Here is a 26,669-nt window from a genome sequence, read left to right on the forward strand (position 1 = left end):
AACCCTATCTCTACAACAGGATCCGTACTCTAAGGCAACAAAAGTGTGCACGTCAGATAAAGCCAAGTAGGGGAGTTGAAGGTGGGAAAGGAGGCTTAGAGCAGAGGGAGAGAAAATAAAAAACTGCTGCTTAGTGCATGATGGGGAAGAAGCAAGGAAGAAAAGGAGGAGGAGGACAGAACAAAGAAGGTGAGCAGCAGAAGGAGAGAAAGAGAAATAACACCACAACAAGATTTACTATCTATGTGGTGCGGTACCATAAGCATTGAAACGCATGTGTTAGTATTTTAGGTTAAATTACCACCACTTAACTTAGAAGTAAGGGACAAAGAGAAGCAATTGTTCCAACAACAAAACATTTTTGTATGAATTGTAAACAATTTTGGATCCCATTATAAGGTCAAAAAATTACCATTTACATGCAAAGAAGTTAATTGCAAAGATTGCATTAAAGGATTGTTCGCATTTGAATTCCTACATTTGGAACATGTATGGCTATGTATAACTTGGACATATATTGATACATATTGATCACATTATTTAGAACATTGTCTCTGAAGAAGCACAACAGCAGCATATTTAATCCACAACAATGCGAAACACTTTTTTTAAGCCTTGGAGAAACCCCAGGAATTTTGCTTCACGCAAATGAGTTACCTCATGGTAATTAGGTGCCAAGTATATACATTTCGCTTAAAAAGGATCTTTAACAGAGTTTTGTTTAATTCATCTACTGGTATTATTACAACATAATTTTGAAACAGTGTAGATTGCAGAATTGATATTTCAGAAATGATCATAATATTAAAAGTCAATAAGTTACAACAAATGGAGGAATTGTACTTGTTGAAGTGTCAGTGCACCAAATATTCTCAAGAAGAACAAGTTACTTACCAACTGTAACATTCTTTCGCCTGGATGTTCCTCCCACGTATTCCTCATCTTAGATATATCCTTTCCTTTAGCTTTGCTGCTTCGGAAAAAATGTTCTCTGTCCACCAGAGGGCGCTCCACTCGAGACTGCAGCATCGATGTCCCTCGGCGGCATCAGTCTAGTGCCAACGTCATATGCTGTATAAATGCCTCGAGCGTGCCCGTTGGCCTCAGTTCTGTTTTTTCGTATATTGTAGCCAATGGATTGTAGTTAATGGCGTGCCTCTTTTGACCCAAGCCTTAAAGGAATTTTGAGTACAAACCACGTAAACTCTACTGTGGGGTAGGCTGGGAGGGTCGATGAGGAATACGTGGGAGGAACTTCCAATCGAAAGAACATTACAGTTGGTAAGTAACTTGTTCTTCGAATGGATTGTGTCCTCCCACATATTCCTCATCTTAGGTATACTCCCAAAGCAGTTTTGTATTGGAGGTGGAAGTACAGAAATATTAGTCATGTACAGAATGAAGTACTGATTTAGCAAAAAGACCTCCTAGTGAAGAAGTCGAATCTAGAGCATAGTGTTTTATCAAAGTGTGCATGGATGACCATGTGGCTGCTGCGCAAATATCTTGCACTGGGACACCCCCTTGAAGTGTTGTTGAAGTCGCCATGACCCTGGTTGAATGAGCCCTCAGCCCATCTGGAGGATCTTTCCAAGCCAATCTATAACATTCAGTTATAGCCAAAATTATCCATCTAGATCATGTTTGCTTAGTCACTGCCAGTCCCAATTTACGGCCAGAGTATCCCACAAAAAGCTGGTCACACTGATGTAATCGTGCCAATCTTGAAATATAGAAGCTGAGAGACCTACTAGGGTCGAATCTATGTAGCCTTTCCTCTTCCTTACTTCCGTGAGGAGGAGGGTAAAAAGCAAGCAGTGTTATTTTTTGTGACAGGTGAAAATCTGAGATAATTTTTGGCAAAAAAGAGGGTTTAACCCCAAGGACAACTTTATCTTTATAAAAGATGGTGTGAGGAGGCCCGCTAGAAAGTGCCTGCAACTCACTTACCCTGCGGGCTGATGTAATTGCCACAAGAAGTATTGATTTTAAAGTAAGGAGCCTTAACGGACAAGAATGTAAAGGCTCAAATGGGATGCATGTGAGTAACTTTAATACCAAGTTTAAGTCCCACACAGGTACTTAAAAAGGTATTGGAGGAAAAACATTATTCAGACCTTTTAAGAATTGGGTTATCAAAAAGATATCTTGAAGTATGATTCTTCCTCTGAGGAGCGTTTGAAAATAGATGGCACTGCTAAATAACCCTTTATCGTGCCAACCTGGAGCCCCAGATTAGCCAAGCATAACAGAAAAGGCAATATTGTGGGAATATTATACTGAAACGGGTCCACATTCTTATCGCTGCACCAGTTACTGAACTTGTTCAAATGACACCGGTACAGAGATTTAGTTGCTGGCCTTCTGGCCGAAAGCAAGGTCTCCATGACGTCATCCGGAAGGTCTCAATCCTTGTATCTCAGCCTCTCAGAAGACATGCGTGAAGGCTGATCGTCTTGACCTCTGGATGGAGAAGGTGACCTTCCTCTTCCAAGAGAAGATCCTTTCTTTTTGGAAGACGTATCGGAGGGCAGATGGACATGTCCAGAAGGTCCGGGTACTACGTTCTCCTGGCCCAATCCGGGGCAATTAGGATCATGGTTTTCCTAAACTTTCTCAACCTGCTGAATACTTGAGGGATCAGAGGGACTGGAGGAAACGCATACAGGAGTGGAAATTCCCAGTCCACTACAAACACGTCCCCTAGAGCTCCTCTTGCAGGAAATTCCCTTGAGCAGTACAGTTTGCACTTCCTGTTGACACTGGTCGCGAACAGATCCACTTGCGGGGTTCCTCAAAAGGCAAAGATCTCTTGAAGGACTTCCTGAGCTAGTTCCCACTCATGGGAGACTGTGCTCTGCCTGCTCAGAGCGTCCGCTGCTGTGTTTTGCTCTCCAGGCTAGATGAACTGCCGACAGAGAAATCCCTTCCTGTAGTGCCCAGAACCAGAGCTGCATTGCTTCTCTGCACCGTGGTAGTGACTCTACCCCTCCTCTCTTGTTGAGGTAGTACATGGCCACCGTGTTGTCCGTCATTATCAGGACATTCTTTCCCCGTGCAGAGGGCAGGAAGCCCTTCAGCGCCAGTCTGATTGCCCTCAGCTCCAATAGGTTGATGTGTAGTTTGGACTCTGATGGAGACCAACGACTGCCGATTGTCAACTCGTTGGTGTGAGCTCCCCACCCTGTGAGTGAGGCATCCGTCGCTACCGTTATCTCCGGCCAGGGTTGCTAAAAAGATTCTCCCGAGGATATGTTCCCTGCAAGCCCACCATTGAAGATACTGTGCTACTCTGGTTGGAACTTGCAAATGATCTGACATTTCCCCTGAAAATTGGGACCATTGAGTCCAGGGGGCCCATTCAAGGGATCTCATCCCTCAATCTGGCTTCTGGCACCAGAAAAATGCAGGATGCCATAAGACCGAGCAACCTGAGAAAATTGAAGGCCGGTAGATACTGGGCATTCTGGAATTGTATCACCATCTGCAGAATGTGATAAGCTCTCTCTTCGGGAGGCGAGGCTTTGCCCGAACAAGTATCCAGGACTGCTCCAATAAACTGGTGTTTCTGTGATGGTATCATGTTTGACTTTTAAATTCAGTGAAAAGCCTAGTTTGTGAAGGAAGTGGCAGGTCTTTGGCAGATGTTCCTGGGCTTGTTCTGGAGAACGTGCCCTGATCATCCAATCGTCCAGGTAGGGGTAGACGTGAATCCCCTTCAACTTGGTGAAACCTCTTGGGGCGGAGGTCAACCTGAAAGGCAGAACTCGAAACTGATAGTGAGAATTGCCAATCGCGAACCTCTGGTACTTCCTGTGTTTGAGATGTATTGGCACATGAAAGTAAGCATCCTGAAGGTCCAATGACACCAACCAGTCTTGGAGTTGGAGAGCCTGAAGGATCTGAGAAAGTGTGACCATCTTGAACTTGTCCTTTCTGGGGAACTTGTTCAAGCTTCTGAAGTCCAAGAAGGGTCTCAATCCTGCGTCCTTCTTTGGTATGAGGAAGTATGGGGGAATACCAACCCTTGTTCCTCGCTGCTACAGGTACATGTTCTAATGCACCTTTCTGTAGCAGGGTTAAGACTTCCTGCAACAGGAACGGGTCTGGATGTTTGACAGAGTTGTACCCCGAAAGGTGATTGAGGTTTCTTTTGAAAAGGAAGGCAGTAACCTTGGGATACTGTTTCCAGTGCCCAAGCATCTGAAGTAATGCCCCACCATTCTTCCAAATGCTGTGAGATCCTGCCTCCCACCAGGGTCTTGTGGGTCAAAACATCAGTGTGGTTTTGTGGCAGCTGCAGCAGCTGCTGAAGGGACAGTTGCGGTTGCTGGGGCAGATCTAGTACCTTTTCCTCGCCCCCGAGGAAATTTCCTTTGTCCTCTTTGACTGGCCTGTCCCCTTCCTTTTCCAAATGAGGAATAAAATCTAAAGGGACGACCCCTCCAGGAAGATGAGCCTGTGTAGGGGCGTTGTTGAGGTTGTCGTATAGCGGCACCGAGTGATTTTGCTGCCGCTTTGGAGGTCTGCAGCTTCTCCAAACTTTCATCTGCCTTGCTGCCAAACAACCTTGAGCCGTCAAATGGCATATTGAGAAGCCTGGATTTCCTCAGCCACGCAAATCTGCGCAGCACTGTACTAGACGCCATGGACCTACTGATACTGTCAGCTGTGTCCAAACCTGATTGAAGGCATTCCCCCGAAGCCTCCTTTCCATCCCTTGACAGGAACCCTTCACGTTCCTCACCTTCAGGGATGTGTTTAGCTGCCACTGTCATACAGTCCCACAGGGTATATGTAAATCTTGCAAAGGTGCAAGTTACATTTGTAGATTTTAAAGCCATGCTCCCTGACGTAAAAATCTTTCGGAACCATGCATCAATCTTTTTATCATCCCTATCTGGGGGAATTGTAGGATATGCAGCATTTCTAGTAGAAGTAGCTGCCTGAACTACAAGACTTTCAGGTGATGGGTGTTTACTCAAATATTCAGGATCTGAGGGACAGGGCCTATAATTTGACATTTTTTTTATTTACTGCCGGAATAGATTCAGGGTTTTCCCATGCAGTGGTAACTCTCCTTTGTAAGGCTACATGAAAAGGAAGTATGGGGTCTTGATGAGGTCCCCCTGAAACAATGTCAGTCATTTCCTCCTCCAGAAAGACAGGTGAATTTCTACTCCACCCCATGAATTCAGTTACCCTGTTCATCAATTTTCTATATCCCGCATCAGCATGCTCAGCCGGGTCAGGCTTTTCAAATTCATATTCTGGAAATGTATCCAGACCTCTTGCTGACTGCAAGCACTCGTAAGTCTTGCATCTTAGATTGAGTTTCAATGAACAAGTTACTCTCTTACCTGGTAACATTCTTTCGATGGGATGGTCCGACGACGTATTCCATATCTATGACATGTAATCACCACAGCTGTGCTGCTTCGGAAAATCTTTGGTGTCTGCGTCCTGCGTCGATGACGTCGATACGCTGCCCTCGAGGACCTTCTCCGACCGCCAACATCACTGGATGTTATAAGTAGGACGCACGACGCCCGTAGCCTCAGTTGTAGTTTTTTCACAGAAAATGTGGGACCAGTCTTCTGCCAGTCTGACACACAAAGCCTTGCGGAAACGTAAGCTGCAATCGCTTAAGAAATTCTGTAGCGTGGAAGGCAGGGAGGGAGCGATATGGAATACGTCATCGGACCATCCCATCGAAACAACGTTACCAGGTAAGAGAGTAACTTGCTCTTCGAGGGGATTGGGTCCTCCGACGTATTCCATATCTATGACAGACTCACAAAGCAGTACCAATGCAAGGAGGTGAGAAAAGAAATTAGAAAACAGAAATTTAGAATGCCCAATCAAATTGCGGAGTAAAGGACCGCCTTGCCAAAGGCCAGATCCTGCCCACGGATGGAATCAAGAGAGTAGTGACATACAAAAGTATGTACCGAAGCCCAGGTGGCTGCATCACAGATGTTACGAATAGGAACACCCCTCTGTAGGGCAGTAGAGGCAGCCATACCCCTGGTAGAATGGGCCCGCAAGCCGACCGGTGGGTCCTTACCCGCCAAGCGGTAACACTCAGAGATAGCCAAAACAATCCAGCGAGACAAATTCTGTTTCGTCACAGCTTGTCCCAAACGCTTCCCAGCGTAACCAATGAAGAGTTGATTGTCCACTCTGACCCGGGACATGCGTGAAATATAAAAGCTTAACGCTCTCCTAGGATCAACCCTATGGAGCCAGTCCTCTTCCTTACCAGGATGTGGAGGAGGATAAAACGCTGGAAGAACAACCTTCTGGCCTAAATGAAGTTCCAACACCACCTTCGGAAGAAAGGAAGGACAAACTCCAAGGAAAACCCTGTCCTTATGAAACACAGTGAAGGGTGGCTTAACTGAAAGTGCCTGTAACTCACTCACACTGTGAGCAGAAGTGACCGCAAACAAAAATACACTTTTAAGAGTTAACAGTCTCAAAGGGCATGAATGCAAAGGCTCAAACGGAGCACCCATCAGAAACTTGAGAACAAGGTTCAAATCCCAACGGGGCACCTGGAAAGGTGACGGAGGGAACACATTAGTGAGCCCTTTCAGAAACTGAGAAATTATAGGAATTTTAAAATAGGAACACTCTTCAGACGAGCGCTTAAATATGGACAGCGCTGCCAGGTAACCTTTAACGGTACCCACTTGCAAGCCCCTGTGGGCCAAAGAAAGCAAAAACGACAGAACCATGGGAATGTCACATGCAAAAGGATCCACATTCTTAACCCTGCACCAGTCGCAGAACTTGCGCCAACGGCAACGGTACAGGGACTTTGTTGCAGGCCGTCTGGCCGAGAGAAATACCTTCATCACGTCTTCAGGGAGGTCCCAATCCTTATACCTCAACTTTCCAGAAACCAAGCATGAAGGTTGAGGGATCTGACCTCTGGATGGAGAACCTGACCCCCCTCCCCGTGAGAGCACATCGTCTCGGTAGGGAAGACGACGTGGAGGGCAGATGGACAAGTCGAGAAGGTCCAGGTACCACGTCCTCCGGGCCCACACGGGAGCAATGATGATCATCCGGGACCCGAACCTCCGTAACCTCCGCAGTACTTGCGGGATGACGGGGACTGGAGGAAACGCGTACAGCAGTGGGAATGACCACTCCACCATGAACGCGTCTTCTAAGGCTCCTTTTGGAGGAAATTCCAGTGAGCAGATCCTCTCGCACTTCCGGTTGACACTGGAGGCGAAGAGATCCACTTGAGGGGTCCGCCAAAGGGCGAAGATCTCCAGGAGAATCTCCTGAGCCAACTCCCACTCGTGAGAGATCACGCTCTGCCTGCTCAGAGCGTCCGCCGTCTTGTTTTTGTCACCGGCCAGATGAACTGCCGAGATCGAAACTTCCTGCTGGATTGCCCAGAACCAGAGTTCCATCGCCTCCCTGCACAGAGGAAGTGACCCTGCCCCCCTTTTTGTTGAGGTAGTGCATAGCCACTGTGTTGTCCGTCAGGATCAGGACATTCTTCCCTCGCAGTCGGCAGAAAAGCCTTCAGGGCTAGCCTGACGGCCCTCAGCTCCAACAGATTGACATGGAGTCTGGACTCCGACGGAGACCAACGACCGCTGACTGTCAACTCGTTGGCATGAGCTCCCCATCCCATGAGGGATGTGTCCGTCACGATTGTCACCTCCGGCAAAGGGTAGCCAAAATGGAGCCCCCTTCATCAGATTGTCTTCGACGGGCCACCTGTTACGCTCACCTGGCTCCCACAGGGGCGTCGATCGGACCCGGACAGCTGCTATCTCCTCCAACGTGAAGCGTAGTGCAGAGATGACAGACTGGACTGGCCCGCCTAACACCATAGAAGTATTCTCCTGCAAGTGGAGAAGGGGATTTAGCCACCCGTGGATTCTAGTGATGGCACCCCACTGTTCTCCACACTAATCACCTCCGATATTCCCTTTCAGTAATCCCACCTTATGTTTTTGAATGATGAGCTCTCCATCCTGCGGGGAATGCAGGGGCGCGTAGATACCAGTTACTTCACTGGTTGGAATGCGTTGGAAGGGTTCCCGGATGAATATTGACTCTGAGGTTCCTGGCGAGAACCCGTAAGTATAAAGTCCAAGAGTTCAATATGTCGAATATTCACTCTTGTCCCATTCCCTTCTTGTGTTGCAGCTGGGTCCAAGAGAAGATTGTCTTGTGGCAGCTGATGGCGTCCAGGTAAGAGTCTATTACCCAACACTGTCCGGTAAAAGCTGCGTGTATTTAACTTGTTGTTTTCTCTCTCCTTACAACTGCGGCGTAAGAAGGTGTGGGATGTTGAAGAATAATGCCTCTGGGGGTAAATCAGGTAAGTCTATGGTGGTTAAAAAGATACTGTGCTGCCGACGGAGATCGTGTGCTGCAGGGGCAGCTAGACATCAGCGCAGCAGCTCTGCTCATACGCTCCAGCACACGGAGCGTTGATCCGGTGATCTGGCCCTGTGGCATGATCCTTTGGTGCTGCCTTCACCCTGCACCAGAGGCCAGCGCTGCATGAAGCGCCCATCCACCACGAGGAGACGGAGATCATAAGATGGCCGCCGCCCCGATCCAGCAATAGTTGTTTACCTAGCAACCGCTGTGCGAGGAGCTCTAAGCCCGCACGGCGAGCCGGAGGCAGAAGCCGGCCCACCCAGACAAAGGCCCACAAGGAACAAGGCCATTTCCTGTCTGCACCTGTCCGCACCGGCAGTGCGGCGCGGGACACTTCGCCTCATATCCTTCCTGCTGCTGTATTGTAACGGAACCATTGCAGGCATCTACCATGCCTCACAGCGACCGTTGAACTACCATAAACTTCGAAATAGCAACACAACCAAGCAGCTGCTGATTGGTGGCACTCAGCCATACCCCCCCACCCCACCTCTCCACCGGTAGGCGAAAGCCAGCACTTTTGTCGAAGGCACCGAGGAGCCTGTCGTGAGCTGTCTGAGCCGGGGCCAGGTATGCTGTCCAGTGCCCTGTGGACCATCTCAGATGTGTATCGTGTTAACAGTGTCTTAACACGTGAGTCGTCGTATCTAGCCTAACGTGCATGCATCAGAGTCCACCTCCAGCATATTGTACCCTTTACATGAGCTGTGTATCTAGCTTAATCTGCCCCACGTGAGTCTCGTACCTAGATCACTGCGCACTCATCTTAGCTATGCATCCAGTACATTGTACCCTAACATCTGAGCTACGCCTATAGCCTATTATGCTTTAACATTTGAAATACGCATTTAGCCTGTTGCTCTCTAATATTTGATTTCTGTTTACAACCTACTGTGCCGAATATCAGTGACATGTATACTCAATATATGTGACCTACACCTCATATCTATTTCTAGCCGAGCCACAACCTGCGCTATAGCCTATGATTCAGACATTTACCATGTACTTTTCCACTGCAACTCAGTTTGGAATGTGCCTATTTGCTAGCCACTGTGCCTTAGTCTGTTGACCACTGTGAATGTGCCTATCTGCTAGCCCCAGTGCCTAGTCTATTGACCACTGTGCCTGCCCATTGTACCTATTCTGATCTTGACTACTTGCCTTCCTGCCTATCCCGACCCAGTCGCCTCCCGCTTCACCTCAAACTACTCTATTACCATCTAGTCAACCTCACCCAACTACATCCTGGTCTTACTCTGACCACCCATGGCAAACCTCTACTTAGCCACGCTCACCTTAACAGCTACACTCGCCCTGCTCCACAACAACACCACCCGCCACAAACCCCGTCCGCAATCACTCCCAACCCAACATCCCTCATACACCTCGACTATGGGTTTTTTGGAGGCCCAACATATTGACCAGCCTGACGCCCTCAGTCCCATAGAATGGATCCGCCGATTTGCTGCTCCGCCCACTCCTTGGAACCCATGCACATTGAAAGACAGAAACCTGAGACTCGGCTCTCGGTTAATAACCCCCAAGACACTCGTCAAAAGACACTCCTCTCATCCCACACACATTCAAGCGAACACCGCTCAAATTTTGAACATCACCCAAACAGCCCCCTTGCGCACATCTGAACAGCCACTAATCAAGGGCGCCCTCGTCAATGCCCGCTCCCTGGTCGCCCATGCGCTAGATATCGCAGACTTCATCTCTGTCAACAACCTACACTTCCTGGCTATCACGGAAACCTGGCTGCATCAAGCAGCAGGCCCAGCCCTATCCCTCGCCATCCCAGAAGGTTATTCAATACTAAGGAAAGACCGGGACATAGGTAAAGGAGGAGGAGTAGCCTTCATCGCTAAAACATCCCTTGGACTTAGATTAACCCCTCCGCCCAGCTTCCGATCTGCAGAACTTCTGTCAGCCAAGCTCCAACTCTCTGCTACACAAACCATACTATTACACCTCCTTTACAGACCCCCAGGCCCCATCACCACATTTGAGGAAGAGATATCTGACCTCTTGACCACCAACACCAAAACAGGATCTCAAATTATCCTACTTGGTGACCTCAACCTCGGTCTCGGCGACCTAAACGATACCAATGCGCTCTCCCTGGAAAGCACCATCTCCAAACTAGGGTTCAAGCTCAGAATCACAGACCCTACCCACAACAAAGGCAGGACCTTGGACTGGCTAGCGGATCTCAACTGCTCTACGGCCATCACAAAAAACGAGCAAACTGCATGGTCTGACCACCACGCCATCTCCTTCTCCATCGAAGGGAAATCACAACCAAACACTTCAACCCTACCATCCCCCAAACCCTCACCAGAAACAACCGCAACATTACCTTACAAAACCTCCGCCCACTTATAGACAATATCTGTACCCCTACAAACTACGCCAACCTAGATGCGGAGAAACTTGCTGACCTCTACAACAAAACGATAGAATCAGCAGTAGACACCATCGCTCCACTCAAACCCACCAAAGTCAAACCGGCAGCCCACATGAACAAACGGTTCACACCAGAGCTAAAAATCCTCCGAAACTCCAAACGAGCCGCAGAAGCCACCTGGAGAAAAACGCCCAACCTCTCCAACAAAACTCAACTCTCGATAGCAGCCACCACCTACAAAACTGCTATCCTCAAGGCCAAAAAAGAGACCTATGATAACAGAATTGAGAGTGCCAAATCCAAAACAAAAGAGCTTTTCAATATCCTCAGGGATCTCGAATCCCCCCCTACACTGGCTGAAACCTGCGTGAAAGATGCAGATTGGTGTGAGAGGATTCAAAAAGCCCTAGCAGACAAAATCACCATGTTACATTCCAAAATCGAACAGAAAAAGCTCAGCCTAGCCAAAAAAACAAACCATCCACTGTCAACCACCCCCAAAACACCCACTTGCCCCCCCTTCTCCTTCTCACCAGTTTCCACTAAAGAAGTAGAAAGCATCATTAAGGGCCTCAAGCCCTCTAGATGCCAAGGGGACTCATGCCCAGCTCCCATCATCCAAGAAGGCGCCAACATTCTGGCCCCTTTCATAACAGATCCTTCAAATCAAGCTCAGTGCCTAGCAGCCTCAAGGAGGCCTGGGTCATGCCACTTCTAAAAAAACCTAATCTAGACACCAATAACCCAACTAATTACAGGCCAATCACCACCGTTCCCTACATCCTAAAGATCTTAGACAGAGTGGCCTACCTGCAAATACAAAAGAACCTGTAAGACAACAACCTCCTGGGTCTCAGACAATCCGGCTTCAGGCCAAGGCATGGAACAGAGTCAGCCCTACTGGACCTAAAAATCCAGATCGACGAGGCAAAGGAAAAGGGTAATCTAGCCATTCTCCTACTGCTAGATCTATCAGCTGCCTTCGACCTCGGCGACCATCAGATCCTCACGGAACATCTGATGACCTCAGCGGCCTTCTCTAACCAGGCGACTGCCTGGATCTAGTCCTTCCTAGCCAACCGAACCACCCGGGTCTTCTCCCCGGGGGCATCAGCACTCCCTGTCCCCATCACCTGCGGCGTTCCTCAAGGCTCGTGCGTCTCGCCGACCCTATACAATATCTTCACTAAGCTATTGTTTGACTGCCTAGATAACCTGGGTGTCACATACACAAACTATGCTGACGATACCCAGGTTCTCATCACCCTATCAGGGTGCTACGATGAGGACTCCACCAGAATCAACAAGCTTTATTTGGAGACCCAAGCCTGGATGGCAGAGCACGGTCTATGCCTCAACGACGAGAAAACTGAGCTCCTTCTTGTTGGCTCCCAACCACGGCTAAACAAACTAGACCCCCGTTACGCGTCCATCAACATAGACGGTAACCTAATCACAGTAGCCAAAGAAATTAAAACCCTTGGGGTTTATCTAGACTCTACTCTCTCGCTCAAAAGACAAGTGAACGCCACAGCCTCATCCACAGCTTACACCAATAAGCTCATCAACGCCTGCAAACCTTTCCTATCACCTTCCAGCTGCATTACACTAGCCAGAGCGTTAGTGCTCTCAAAAATTGACTACTGCAATACCCTCTTTCTCGGCTCATCAGAACGCAACCTGAACAAACTACAGGTGCTTCAAAATAATGCCATCAGAGCCGCCCTCAGTATCCCACGAAACGCCCACATCTCCAGCATCAGACAAGATGCTCACTGGCTCCCGGTACGAGACAGAATCACTCTCAGATCCCTCGTCATCGTCCATAAATGCCGCTCCAATGACGCACCCAAATACCTGGCAGACAAGTTCCACAATCACACCTCAACTAGACCAACTAGAACGCCATACTCACATTGCCTTTCCGTTCCCAAATTCTCCCTAAAAAAAGCAGGTGGCGCCAGCTTCCCGGTCCTAGCTGCCAAACTATGGAACGCTATGCCACCAAACCTTATAGCAGAACCCTCATTTTGGACTTTTAGAGCCAAAACAAAAACATGGCTTTCCAACAAAAACGCTGCTTAATGTACTTCCTCTCCGCATGTCTCTGTTGACCACCTTGTAACCCGGTCTGCTACACCTATTGTTGTTTTATCACAGTCTGTATTGTATATTTTTGCCATGTTGTAACTGTCTAAGTCTCCGGTGCCCAGTTACCCCAGGGTTCGGCGCGCGGTACAAATAAATAAACTAAACTAAACTAAGCTATTGTATTTGTTGGCTCTCTCGGCTCACCTTATATTTCTTTTGTCCCCTAGATGCTGGAGTTCGGTGAAGAAAATGATGGAGGCAGCGCCGAATCGAAAGATGCTGTGAGGACTGGTGAGTATGGCGCGGCGCTGCAGCTGGCGATGCAACGCGTGCAGAAATAATGTCCTTTCCAAGTTCGGAGACGTAATGGATCTGGAATCAGGCAAGGAATTAAAACAATGTCCGTGTTCTAACCTTTCCTTCTTCTTTCCTCTTTTTCTAGGAGCTCTGGATTCGAGGCGGGCGTGGCAGAAGACTGGATGCTGACTGCAGGCACGGTGAGCGTTACTCTGGTGGATGCAGAATAGCGCGAAGCATGTGCTGCTGTTCGGGCGTGATTTAAATAGCCTGCAAAGTAGTCCCAGGTAAGAAGTTCCCTCAGAACCACACCCGAGTAAAAAAAAAAAATAGTCCCTGAAGTAAAAAAGTCCCATTCAGGCCTCACGTTGGCTTGACTTCATTGCAGCATGGTCTGCATGAGGTAAGTAATGTACATGAGCCTGGCGCTTATGGTGCCAGGACGGATTTCCTCTATGAGCCTGGTGCCAATGGCGCCGGGACTGTACCCAGACAGCCCCTATCTGGGGCTGCTGGGCTTTTAGTAAGCACCTGGATGCCTGCTCCCGGGGCTGATGGGCTTGGTCCGGATGCCCGGGGGTAGGCATGACACCACCACAGAAGGTCCTGGACCACCACAGAAGGTCCTGGGCGACCGAGGACGGCACCTGAACAGGGTCCGCCAACCTGCCAGAGGACTGAGACCACTGGAGCTTGAGTGCCCATTGCAAAGATCTCATCCACACCCTGGCCTCTGGCACCAGAAGAATGCAGGATGCCATGAGGCCAAGCAATCTCAAGAACTCTAAAGCTGGGAGACTCTGGGCAAGCTGAAACTTGTGCACCATCTGCTGAATGTGATGAGCCCTCACATGGGGAGGAAAACACTGCCCCAGGGACGTGTCGAGCACAGCTCCGATGTACTGGAGCCTCTGAGTTGGTGTTTTATGGGATTTCTTTAAGTTGAGGGAGAAGCCCACCCTGTGGAGGGAGTGGCAGGTGACTGACAGATGATCCAGGTCTTGCTCGGGAGAGCGCGCCCTGATCAATCAATCATCCAGGTAGGGGTAGACGTGAATCCCCCCTTTCCTGAGGTGCGCTGCCACCACTACCATGAGCTTGGTGAAGACCCTCGGGGCGGAGGTCAATCCGAACGGCAGGACCCGAAATTGAAAGTGCGAGTCGCCAACCGCGAACCTCAGGTACTTCTTGTGGTTTGGATGTATCGGCACATGAAAATAAGCGTCCTTGAGGTCGAGGGACACGAACCAGTCCTGAAGTTGAAGGGCCTGGAGGACTTGAGAGAGAGTAACCATCTTGAACTTGTCCTTCCTGAGGAGTTTGTTCAAACCGCGCAAGTCCATGATGGGTCTCAAACCCCCGTCTTTCTGGGAAATCAAAAAATAAGGGGAAGACCATCCCTTGTTCCTCTCCGCTACAGGCACCAGTTCTATGGCGCCTTTCTCCAGCAGGGATTGAATTTCCTGCGCAAGGAGCGGATCCGGACTCTTCAAAGAGAGATTCCCCGTTGGATTGTCTTGAGGCCTCTGTCGGAAAGGAAGACAGTAGCCGTGGGTTGTGATCTTCAGAACCCACACATCTGAAGTAATAGCACGCCACTCTGCAAGATGCTGCGCCAGCCTTCCCCCAACCGGCGAACTATGGGACATGGCCTCATGACTGAGCTGAAGCGGCTGCGACGTTGCCTGAGGGCAAAGAGGCAACAGCCCGAGCGGCCTTGGCACCTCGAGTACCTTGTTTTCCACCTCTGGCACTCCTATGGTGGCCCCTTTGACTGGCAGCTCCTATCGCTTTACCAAAGGATGAGTAATAAGGAAAGGAACCTCCCCTCAATTGCTGTCCCCTAGGACGAAAAGCCGTAGGTTGGCGAACTGCAGCGCCCAACGACTTTGCTGCAGCTTTGGAGGTCTGCAACCTCTCAAGGCTCTCGTCCGCCTTGCTGCCAAAAAAATGTTCCCTGTCAAAGGGCATGTTGAGGAGTCGGGCCTGCACATCAGGAGCAAACCCCGACTTCCGCAACCACGCAAACCTGCGTATCACAGTGCTCGGCGTCATGGACCGGCTGCCATGTCCAAACTCGACTGAACGGCTTCACACATGGCATCCTTGCCATCCTGAACCATGGCAAGGAAACCATCCCGTTCGTCCCCTTTGGGAATATGTTCAGCCGCTAAGGAAACACAGTTCCACAGAGTGTGCGTGAAACGTGACAAGGCACATACGGAGTTGTCCGCCTGAAGCGCCATACCCCCTGAAGAAAACACTTTCTTCGCCCAGCCGTCAAAACACTTGTCGTCCCTATCAGGAGGGATGGTAGGATACGACGCTTGCTTTGCCGGGGCCGTAGCCGCCTGCAGCACCAAACTCTCTGGAGTGGGGTGCTTGGTCAAGTAGCAGGGGTCGCTACTGGCTGGGCGGTATTTTCGCGGCAAAGACTTGCCCACAGCCGGGAGACTCTCCGGAGCAGTCCAAGCCGCCGCAACCCTCCTCTGTAGAGCCATATGGAACGGCAGTACAGGGTCAGTTGGTGGACCTTGGTCAAGGATATCCGTAAGGTCATCCTGAAGAAAATCCCCTGGGGGAGCAGACCATCCCAAGTACTCGGTGACCCTAGACATAAGGCGCCGGCACGAGGAGTCGGCATGAGTGCCAGGCTCAGGCCTACAAATCTCCACCTCCGGAGAGGTGTCCAGCCCACTGGCATCGTGCAGGGACTGCCGCAGGTGCTCAATCTGGCTATGGCCCGAGAGAATCTCATCTGGCACCGTATCAGGAACCATGCCATCATCAGAGCCCTCATCCACCTCTGAAATAAACTCAAGATGGCCGTAAGAAGGCACAAAATGTGGAACAAAGCCATGCTTCACCTTGACCAGAGCCTTTCTAGGGGGTTCCACCGAACCCCGGGGTGCCCCTGTCGAAACAGCCTCGAAAGGCGTCGAGTGAATCGGCGTCGACGCCGATCGCGGCGCCGACAGCATCGATGGCGTTGACACAGGCCTCGAGGCCGGAGCCCCGAGCGTGTCCCTCGACAGCCTGGGCGCTGATGGCGTCGACGACTTCTTCGGAGGCGGGGCCTCAATAGAGTCCGTCGACTACCTCGGCGCCGGCGCCGTCAACGTCTTCCTCGACGACACCACAGGTGCACACGGTCGCGAGCGCGTCGAGAACCGGGACCTGGACCGTGCATGACGAAAACGATTCCCCTTGTCTGCAAATCGTGCCGACCACCCGAGCCCGAAGGCGTGCGAGCAGTGTCTCTCGACCGATCATGACAGACCCACTCGGAGGCACATTTTCTTCCCGAAGGAAGCCCATTCCTCCGGCGTCGCATGCTTGGTGGGATAAGCGACCTGCCGACGGGCAGAGTCCTCGGATGAGGACGGGGAAGGCGACCGATGATGGCGCTTCCGGGAGTGCCTCGAAGAGCCAGAGGAGTGGTGGGACCGACTCTGGGACCGAGACCCACTGGACTTCCGACGACGATACGGCGAGTCGCCCCCCGAAAGCCCCGCAGACCTCGACTTCCGTGGCTTGGGCACCTTACCTTACCTTCTGACAACTTCTTCTTGCGCTTTGGACGTGCGCAACTGGCAGTCGACACAGTCATCCGTGTCATGGGCCTCCCCGAGGCACCAGAGGCAGGCGTTTTGCGAGTCCGTCACCGACATCTTGGACCCACAGTCCCTGCACTTCTTAAAGCCCGGACGCGGGGTGGAAGACGAGGTAGACATCTTCACGAAGAATATACTACACAATACGAATAGGTTCTAAGAACCGAGAAAGAACAGAAACTCCAACGAGACGACGCGCGCAGAGATCTCCGAAGCGATCGTTCGTGGAAAAAACAGAACTGAGGCTACGGGCGTCGTGCGTCCCACTTATAACATCCAGTGACGTCGGCCGTCAGAGGAGGTCCTCGAGGGCGGCGTATCGACGTCATCGACGCAGGACGCAGACGCCGAAGATTTTCCGAAGCAGCACAGCTGTGGTGATTACATGTCATAGATATGGAATACGTCAGAGGACCCAATCCCCTCGAATAACTCCTCAGAGACTTGTTTTGTACAAAATTTCACACCAGCAGGTGAAACATCTTCTGCGGATGAATCTCCTTCATATATGGAGGAAATGGTTCTAAAGAAATGTCGTCTATTTTCTGGATGAAATACCTTTTCAGGTGGCATAGACTTCGACACAGGTGTCGATTTTGTAATTGGAGTGAACGAAAATGTCGACAAAAGCGACGATGAAGTAGTCATCACCTTCAATATTGTCGAGGTAATCTTCGACACCTTCGAAGGAATTGTAGACCCCAAAGGAGTTGTCGACAACGTCAAAGGAGCCTTCGACACTGTCGACTGTGCAATCGACGTAACTGTTTTGGGATGAGTTGTCGACACCTTGTGCTCGACCGCCTTAGTTAGAGGCTTCGAGGACGTTATAGACAAGGCCTTTGATGGCGTATGAGAGTCTGACGCAATTTTCTTGAGCTCCACCTCTGATTTTTGCACCGGTAGGCATTTTTTATGAGGCGTCAGGGAAGAATCCCTGGACGACACGCTCGACAATTTGTCAGATTTTCTCGTCTTAGATCTTCTCCCGTCACTTTTTATGACTAGGGGAATGGTCTTCGCTAGACTTTTTTGAGGGGGTCTTGGCCGCATTCTCAGAAATCGTTAGCATAGATACTCTGAATGCTTCTCACTTTATTGGGGAATCATGTTTTGACGGACATGTAATGATTTCCTCAGACGACGTCGAGGAAGAGGGAGACCGGTGTCGTCTTTTCTTCACCTTTTTTGAGGAAGAAGAAGAGGACTTCCTGGATCTACTCCTCGACCTAGATTTGTTGTGACGTTTTGATGAAGACTCAGCCAAGCCTTTTCTCCCTCTGGAAGAAAACGGAGGATTCCTTCCCCACGGCCAGTTTACCTATCTGTTCCTTTAAGGCTTTATGGCTCATCGACTGACAGGAACCGCACTCGTCTATACGATGGTGGAACCGAGGCACCAGAGGCAATTGCGATGGTGATCAGTCAGCGACATCTTTCTCCCGCATTTCTGGCATTTCTTGAATCCAGTCTTCGGTGTGGATGGATTAGGTGAAGATGAAATTCTTACGAACTGAAGCATCGTTATTCGATCCGAAGCAAAGCTATCGGAAAAATGGAACGGAGGCAAAGGGGCGCGCTTGAGGCATTTATACAGCGTATGACGTCAGCATTTGACGGATGCCGCAGCCTCGAGTGGAGGGCCCTCTGGTGGAAAGAGATCATTTTTTCCGAAGCAGCAAAGCTGAAGGTAAGGATATATCTAAGATGAGGAATACGTGGGAGGACACAATCCATTCGAATGTATGTTTTTTTACCCTATAAGGACTATGGATTTTCCACACATACAAATGGTGCCAAGTAGGCCTGCTCGCTTTATGCGTGGTCCTGTGTTCCTACTACCTTTATCCCAGGTTAATCCCAGAATATTACTTTTTATGCAACATTTTTCTTAGAGTTTTTGGTTACTCCCTTCTTGTGACTCAGCCTTGAAACAATTAAGTTCACAGTGCTACCCTATAAACATCGTCTACAATTCATTCATCCCTATCTTGATGGGAAAAGTTATTATGCTTAAATAAAAACATTTTAGGTCTTGTGTGTCAGTATAGACTGGTGATATTTCTGACCTGATATACTTTTATCTGTCTTTTTTCTTCGGGGGGACTTTGTGCTCTTTGGCTCATGAGAAGATGATGTGTGAATTTCAGGGACATTATCCTTTGTCGACACTAAGAAAAAAATATATTAGACATTAAACAATAATGCTAATGTTTTTAGAAGACACAGGCAAGAAGTACCTTTATTAAAGGCAAACAGCACACAAATAAATGCAGTGTTAGTCAATCTGGCACATGAAAAAAGAAAATTCTAAAGTAGATCAGTGAAAGAGTGCCCTAACAGCGGAACGTGACCAAGTTAAAAGCAGCAAGCCAAAACGATCGCCATAGTCACAATTTGTGAGGAGTGCCTAAACATTAAACTAAAGAAAGTAGTGGAATTAATATGATTGTTCCGCTCTTATCCACTCCATTCGTAAAAAATTGCTTGTTGGGAAAGGTTTGAAATAACGGTTGAATAAGGAAGAGGTCATTAACAAATGCAAACCTCCAATGCTCTATAAACAGTAAATGCTTTTGGGAATAAAGGTGGAAAAGCTTAAGGCCATATGAAATAAGTGACTGAAATAGGTAAATGTATCTGCATAGGGATTCCGGCACTCTCCCTCTTTCATAACCCGGGTAATGCCTCCACTACCATACAGGCCCGAATACGGTTCTATGTCTTTTTACTGTCAGTAGTTTTTTTAATGGATTTATTTACTGAAAAAAATCCATCAAAACACCTTTTCTTTCCTTTTTTAAATGTGTGGGTCTGCCCCTAAGCCCCACCTTTCCCCCATGTCATTAACCCCACCCCTCCCTACCCCATATAACCCCTTACCCACCCTCATATACATTTCAATGAGTTCTTTCAATGGTATTTTTTGGTAAAAATTCCATTGAAAAAACTACTGTCGGCAAAAGGACGTCAAACCCCAGACACATACAACTTTTAGAATGGGCTCTATGTTGAGCTTCCCCCTTTGCAAAGGGTCGGATAAATAGATAATCTAACCATCTCCATCTGTTCAACAACTACAAGGTTTTCGGCTACACTGTGGACGGTTGGATTATGGGATATGCTCATGGGAATTTTTCCTTTCTTTGTCATTCTCTTACTCCTTCAAAGCCTGATTAAAAACAAGACATAACAGATTGTATGCTACGGGAGAGGCTGACGGCACATGAAACCCAGGTAAAAGTGAACAGTTTGTGCAGAACTTCTGAACCAACAGGTGTGCACTTTCGGCAGGGAGCCTCAAAAGAATGCTTGCAAATAGAATATGGGGTGGCCAAAGTGGCTACCCTACACATTTCCGAGACTGAAAGGCAACTGATAATGCCTTTGCTATGGTGGAATGCGCTTGAAGTCTTGGAGATATTGCAACACCTTGCAGCTTGTGAGAATTAGATGGACACAATTCATCTGGTTACCGTCACCTTATTGGTTTTCTTACCAAGGGCAAGATCATTATGAGGAAACAACGATCATCTACAGTTCTAAATAGTAGTTATTTCAACGCCCTCAAAACATCCAATCTATGCAGAGTTTTTTCAGCCAAGGAGCATTACAGTCTGGGGTGGAAGAATGGAATAATGATCTCTGAACTGAGTTCGAAGTCACAAAGTATGCAAGTCGGGGGATGAAAGAGTACTATGCAAAGTACTGCCCTGTTCCTATGGAATACAATGTAAGGTTCCTCTAAAGAAAGCACATCTAGTTCAAGGTTTTGTCTTCCAGATTTTATTGTGTCAAGAAAAGAATGGTGTATTTTGGAGTATGGTGTGCTCGACTATGTCATCTATCCTTGAGCACCCCATCAACCCTTGTCCAATGAGATGTCTCTTCCACGATTTCCCCGAACTTCGCCGGGACTCCAAAAAAACTGGCTGGCCTTTGTATGCTACTCGCAGTGCGATCTATTCTACTTTGCTGGCTCCGACCAACCCCTCCGCCCCCCACCCATGCACAGTGGCTCAAGGCAGTCACTTGGGCCTCAAACACCGAGGAAACCTGGTCCCTATTACAATCCCCACACTCAAGACCCAGGGATGTCTGGCTCAAATTCCGATCCTATATGTCCGAATTGAGTGTGACATCGGATACATCATCCCCAGCTGCTACCCTCTCTCGCCCTGGTACCCCCTCCTGAGTTGCGGTCTCTCCAGCCCCGCACCCACACTACATGTGTGTTTGAAGTGTACAACCAAATTGTAAGCAGTCGCTGTATGCCTGTATCACCTTAACTGTTATCACACTGTGCTTGCCTTGCATGTTGCACGCCTATGTTGTGCTGGCAAGCTAAATAAATAAAAGTTTAAAAAAAAAAAAAGAGAAAAGAATGGTGTCCTTTTGTGCCGAAGTAAATTACTATGTGAGGCTTTACTTTGACAAAATTACTTCGATTGGGGTAGGGGAGTATCCATGTATTTGAAAGATAGTATTTTAAGGGTAACAGGTATATGGGGGTGGAGGGGGTTGGGAGTGGTAGTGATGGGTAACGGGGCAATGAGAGGGGACAAACATTAAAAAAAGACAAGGTAAATACAAGTAATTTTGCTGAAGTAAATTACCAAATTGTAACTTGCAAAACTTATTCACTCCTAGAAACACTTGTGTACAGGTGCGTTATAAATGCCACATCATATCATAGAACCAAAGGAATAGACAGTGCAGCGATCGAAATTAAGATTGGATAAGTAGGAGCTAAAAGCAGCTCCTGGGTATCGAGCATTACACAGGGACCAGGAGCTACCACTGGGGAACAAGGAGGTAGTAAGTAGCATTCCACAAATCTAACTTCTACATAAGATGCAAACATACCATTTTGGCCATTATTTATGACCCCATAGGCTTTAAATGCCATGTAGATTTTGAACAGTAGTTACAACGCCAGTGCTGCACTTCATCTGTCATCTCTATTTGAAAAGCATTTACAACATAGGTACAGTAACACAGAGCACAGTGAAGTGCAAGGACCCACCTTCCTCCTAGAGATGCAAGCAATATTATAGCGATGCTAAATATTGCCAGAATTCGGCCCAAATGTCCTTCAACCTAGATGTGGTAGGCAACATGTTGACAAAAATCTCCTCACAGACCTCAGCCCGTGTCAGGTCTTTCAGCTAATCTCTGCCTTATGGGGGTGCAGCGTCTTTCCACTTCATCAATATATTAATTTTTGCCATTAAACAACCCATATTGTTGAAGGGCCTAAGCCAGTACATTAACCTACACCCGGAACAATGCACTCATCGGGGTGCGCTGCAATGGACGTTGCACCACCTCGGACATTATTTAAAACACAGACTCCCAAAAGTCATATAGCTTGCAGCACCCCCAAAACATGTGCCAGTGGCCAGTATCAATGTCTCAGCATCTAGGGCATCTGTTTTCTGAACCCAGGTAGATCTTACCAATTTTGTTGGTGCTATAGTACAATCCATTAAGTACCTTGAACTGAATCAATTTAAATCTAGTGTTCAGGGACACTGATCTAGTCAAGGAACACATATTGGTCTATTGGGCGTCTGAGATAACTTTCCCTATATCGAATGCCCACTGGTTGCATGCCCTTAAGTCTTGGGTCACCGCTCTATTCATGATCATGGTGTATAGTGATGAAAGCATGCTGCGGCAGCCGTAAGAGTTAGATATAAACTTAAGGAACTCATCCTCAGGGGGCTCCAGTGGATACCCCTCCCACCACTTTTTAGCCGTCACTTGCAGCCTGTAAAACTGTAGTATTTCCATAGTGGTACCCCCATGGCCATGTTTCCAGGTTTGTAGCGAGAGGAATCTGCCCTCAGGGAATAGGTCCCCCAGTGTTCTGTATCTAGCTTCTCCCAGTGCGTGTAGAGGGTGTTATCCCATGTGGGAGGGAGGCCGGGGAGATTCCAAAGTGGCAACCACTTCTAGTATGGATACACCACCCTCACCCTTGGAAATATGGCACGCCATGCGAATACTGTGGTCTGTACTGGGTCTTATGAGCAGTCATATGTTAGGCTGAGCAGAAGTGTCCTGGTGTAAGTCGCGTGCAGTGTGAGAAACATGAGGGTGTTCTCTCTAGCCAGCCCGGGAGTCCCTTATTCAGGTGCCAATTTCATGATGCCAACTATTCCTGTTCACTCCACGAACCCTACAAAAATCACCCTTCAGAGTTTACTACCAATCCTCCCGGTACAAAGGTTACAATTCCCTATAAGACTTCTTCCCCCTCCTACTATGTAGTATATACCGACACTAACACTTTCGCACAACGGACTAACACTAGCACCATTTAACTGACATGTTCCAATACAAGGGACAGGCAAAGTCAGGCAATTGAGGTAAACCACACACACCTGACTGCCCTGCCTTATCCCCACAGGGATAAAAGGTGGAGCTGAAAGAAACATAAGACCGAGGAAAATAGCCCAAGTGTGCTGCAACAGATGTCAACGGTACACGGAGTGTATCGACGCCGATAAACCCGAGCGAGGGAGACTCCTGCTTCTGTGGTACCGCCCTTGACTCCAGTAAAAAGGAATGCCAAGTGGTTCAAACGTTGCAAGTAAATGTCAATGTGAAGTTGGCAAGAGTGAATCCGGAAGAGGGATGCTGACGAGAAGGGGGCACGTCTAAAGTCCCAAGAAACAGTGTGTTGACCAGGGTGAAACCAGGCCGAGGGATGTCCACTGTAACTGTTTAAAAAGACATTAAGATTTGTGAAAGAAGGAAAAGCCCAAGTGATCCCAGTGGAGGGAGGCTTCAAGTAAAGAGGGGTCTGTGACCGGACAGGGGGAGTCAGGGGTGAATCCGTAACCTGAGAAAAGCCATAGTGAACCTGGTTGAGGGAGGCTGAAAGCAGAGCGTGGGTCTGCGCCCAGAAGAGGGGGACCCAGGGGTGAAACCATTACCCGAGAAATAGGTAAAATAGAACTTTGTGTTTGTTAGTACATTTTTTTCATGGTAAACCTACCAGGCCCTCGGGAGCAGGAAACCACAACCACCTGAAGGCCTTGATATTAAAAGGAACTGTTTTAGGATCCAAGCCCGGAAGAGGGAGATCCAAGGGGTGAAAAGCAATCACCCAACACCACGAGGAACAGGGGTCAGCGCCCGGAAGAGGGGGACGCAGGGATGAAGAACCCTCACACTAAGTAAGACCAGGAAACAAACTTTTATTTGGTTGAAGGAACGTTGTTATTTGGACACATGCCCTCGAAGGCAAGAGGCTTTCAAGGGAAACGAGATTTGGCCATTGAGGCTTCTGCTAAACTGGAACAGAACAGTCTACTCCTGCTAAGGAAGCTCGAGTGTGTGCTGTGCTCCACAATCCCACCTTACCCTCATCTTCAAAACGTGGGGAAGGAAGATCAAGGCTACCACATCCTGAAATATTATTTGTGAACACTTTTTCTTGAAAACTATCCCACACCCCTTTCTGTATTAGTTGTAAAGTTTGGCAATAGATTTCTTAGTGTAGGCCCTTTTATTTGACCCAACGCTACTAGGACTGCCTTATTTTCATTTGATGGTCGACGCTTGCTCCCATCTCAGATTTAGGTTTAGTTTAGGTGTTTTTCCACCCTGCAATCATTGTTCAATAAACACCCTTGAACTTTGATCACTTGTGTCTGTTTTTACTGTTGCCACCATGAGTTCCTTAGAGCAGCCAGGTGGTCCAGTTGCGCATGTGGCGGGGCCCCGTCGACCCCGTACAAATAGGATGCAAACTGCGCCTGTGCCGCTAACCAATAATTTGGTAAATGCGGGGCAGCGAAACCCCCCGCCCAAGTATAGGGCAGTGTCAGCTCTGTCCATTTCTTATGGAACACCCCTGAACTGAGACAGTGAACTGTGTGACTTGACTAAGTAATCCTTTCCGTTGATAGGAGGTTTGTGGTGGATTTGGGCTTCAGGTGGTGTCCAGATAAATTGCTATACTTGGGGGTTTAGCTTACTCCGTAGATTGGTGACATGGTTAAGGAAAATGCGCGGGTCATGTGTAGTGGTTTGCGGACCGATCTTGAGAGATGGAGTCTTATGAATCTTTCTTTGTGGGGTAAGGTGAATGCCTTAAAGATGGTATCTGCCCCGAGGATTAATTATGTATTGAGCATGGTCCCTTTGATGTTCCCTAAGACGTTTTGGAGAGATTTGGACAGGTTACTGCAGGAGTTCTTGTGGGATAGGAAGCCCCCGAGGTTGAAATTGTGGAAGTTACAACTGCCATTGCATAGGGGCGGTCTTGGGGTGCCGAATTTAAGGGCTTATCACCTGGCTTTCTTTTCCGAATTTTTGGTTCCTTTTGTGGAGGATTTGCAGGATATTTGGGTAGAGGCAGAAACCAGTTTTAATGGGCCTCTTACTTCAAGAGCTGTGTTGACTTCTGTTTCCAGAAAGGGTTGTGGACATGATTTGTTGATGGATAGCATGAGGAGCGCCTGGAAGGGTTTGTGTCGTTATTTGGGTGTGGATGCTTTGAGGGAGCCCGGTGGCTCGGTGTGGCTTAATGTAACGCTCACCTGACTCCCACGGAGGCGCTGGGCTGGTTCGCGCTGCTGTGACCTCTTCTAAGGTGATGCGCAGGGTTCGGAAGACAGACTGGACCGGGCCCCCAAATCTGGCTTGTCTGGCTCGCAGAAGTATCCTTCTGTAGGCGAAAATAGGGGATTAACTGTCTGCGGGGTAATGCAATCAGCCTCCCACTTTCCCCTCTCACCCTCCTCGAAACCCTGCTGTGATTCCTCGTAACGTCTCACCTTAGGGTCTGGAAGGACAAGCTCTCCATCCTGCTTCTGATGCAGGGGCGCGTTGGTATCCCGTTACTTCACTGGATTTTCGGATTGGTGAGAACCAAACTTGCTTGGCTTCCAGGTAAGTTTTTTTGATAAGAGGTTCCCCTTGTGTCCATGCATTAATGTACTAATGCTAGTGTCTTTTTCCCCATAGGGGCCGGGGTACGGAATGCCGGGGAACAGGCACCGACCCGAGATGAGAGGTGAAATCCTTGTAGAAATCCGGTAAGTCTTTAATGAGCGTTTTTTGGTAATGTCTTTTCATTCGCTCATTAACGCTGATGTCTCTTTTTCCCCCTTATGGGCCGGGTTCCGGAAATGCCAGGATGCGGCGCGGACCCGAAATGAAGAGGGAATGAATCAACAGGTAAGTCTTAACATGGAGATTTAGCTTTCCTTATTCCCTTCTCTCTCTCACCTTTTGTTCTGGTCTTTTTCTCCCTAGGCACTGGGGCGTGACTGCGAATCCAAATGATCGCTGCTGAACATGGAGGCGCCCAGTAAAGGTGAGTGGAATGCGGCGCTGCAGCGATCTACGCGATGAGCTTTTAAATAAAAGTCTTCCTTTTCAGGATTGTCGGCGAGATGTCTCCGGGATGCGGTATTTAGCAGGTAAGGACTTTTCCTTCTTCTGTTCTCTTCTTCTCTTCCTTTGCAGGTGATCCAGGATGCTGGCAGGCGTGGCAGAAGTCAGGATGCAGGAGCAGACACGGTGAGCGTCCAGCTGCTAGATGCAGAACAACGCGAAGCACGTGTGGCTGTTCGGGTGGGGTTTAAATAGCCTTGGAAGAAGTTCAGGTATGTATCCTTCCCCCAATCAGGTATGTATCCTTCCCCAACCACGCCTGGATGGTAAATTAGTCCCACAGGTAAAGTAGTTCCTTTCAGGCCTCAAGGAGGCAGGGATCCTGTAGCATGGTCTGCATCAGGTAAGTGCACCCAAGCACATCCATAATGAGCCTGGCGCCTATGGTGCCAGGACACTGTCCAAAGGGCCCCTATATGGGGTTT

General features: G+C 48.6%; 1 protein-coding gene across 3 annotated transcripts in view; it reads right to left on the minus strand.

Annotated features, from left to right (window-relative positions):
* CEP89 (centrosomal protein 89) overlaps positions 1-26,669 on the minus strand; it is a 1,655,177-nt gene that overhangs the window by 1,211,015 nt on the left and 417,493 nt on the right. For 2 of the 3 annotated variants that reach the window (XM_069639094.1, XM_069639107.1), the window contains one exon: positions 18,900-19,001. The exons of the other annotated variant lie outside the window; for it this stretch is intronic. In XM_069639094.1, the coding sequence (XP_069495195.1) occupies positions 18,900-19,001 (102 nt within the window). The remainder of the gene's footprint in view (positions 1-18,899; positions 19,002-26,669) is intronic. 3 annotated transcript variants of the gene reach the window in all.

Source organism: Ambystoma mexicanum, chromosome 1q (assembly GCF_040938575.1).
Source record: "Ambystoma mexicanum isolate Mex_15411 chromosome 1q, UKY_AmexF1_1, whole genome shotgun sequence".
NCBI lineage: Eukaryota > Metazoa > Chordata > Amphibia > Caudata > Ambystomatidae > Ambystoma > Ambystoma mexicanum.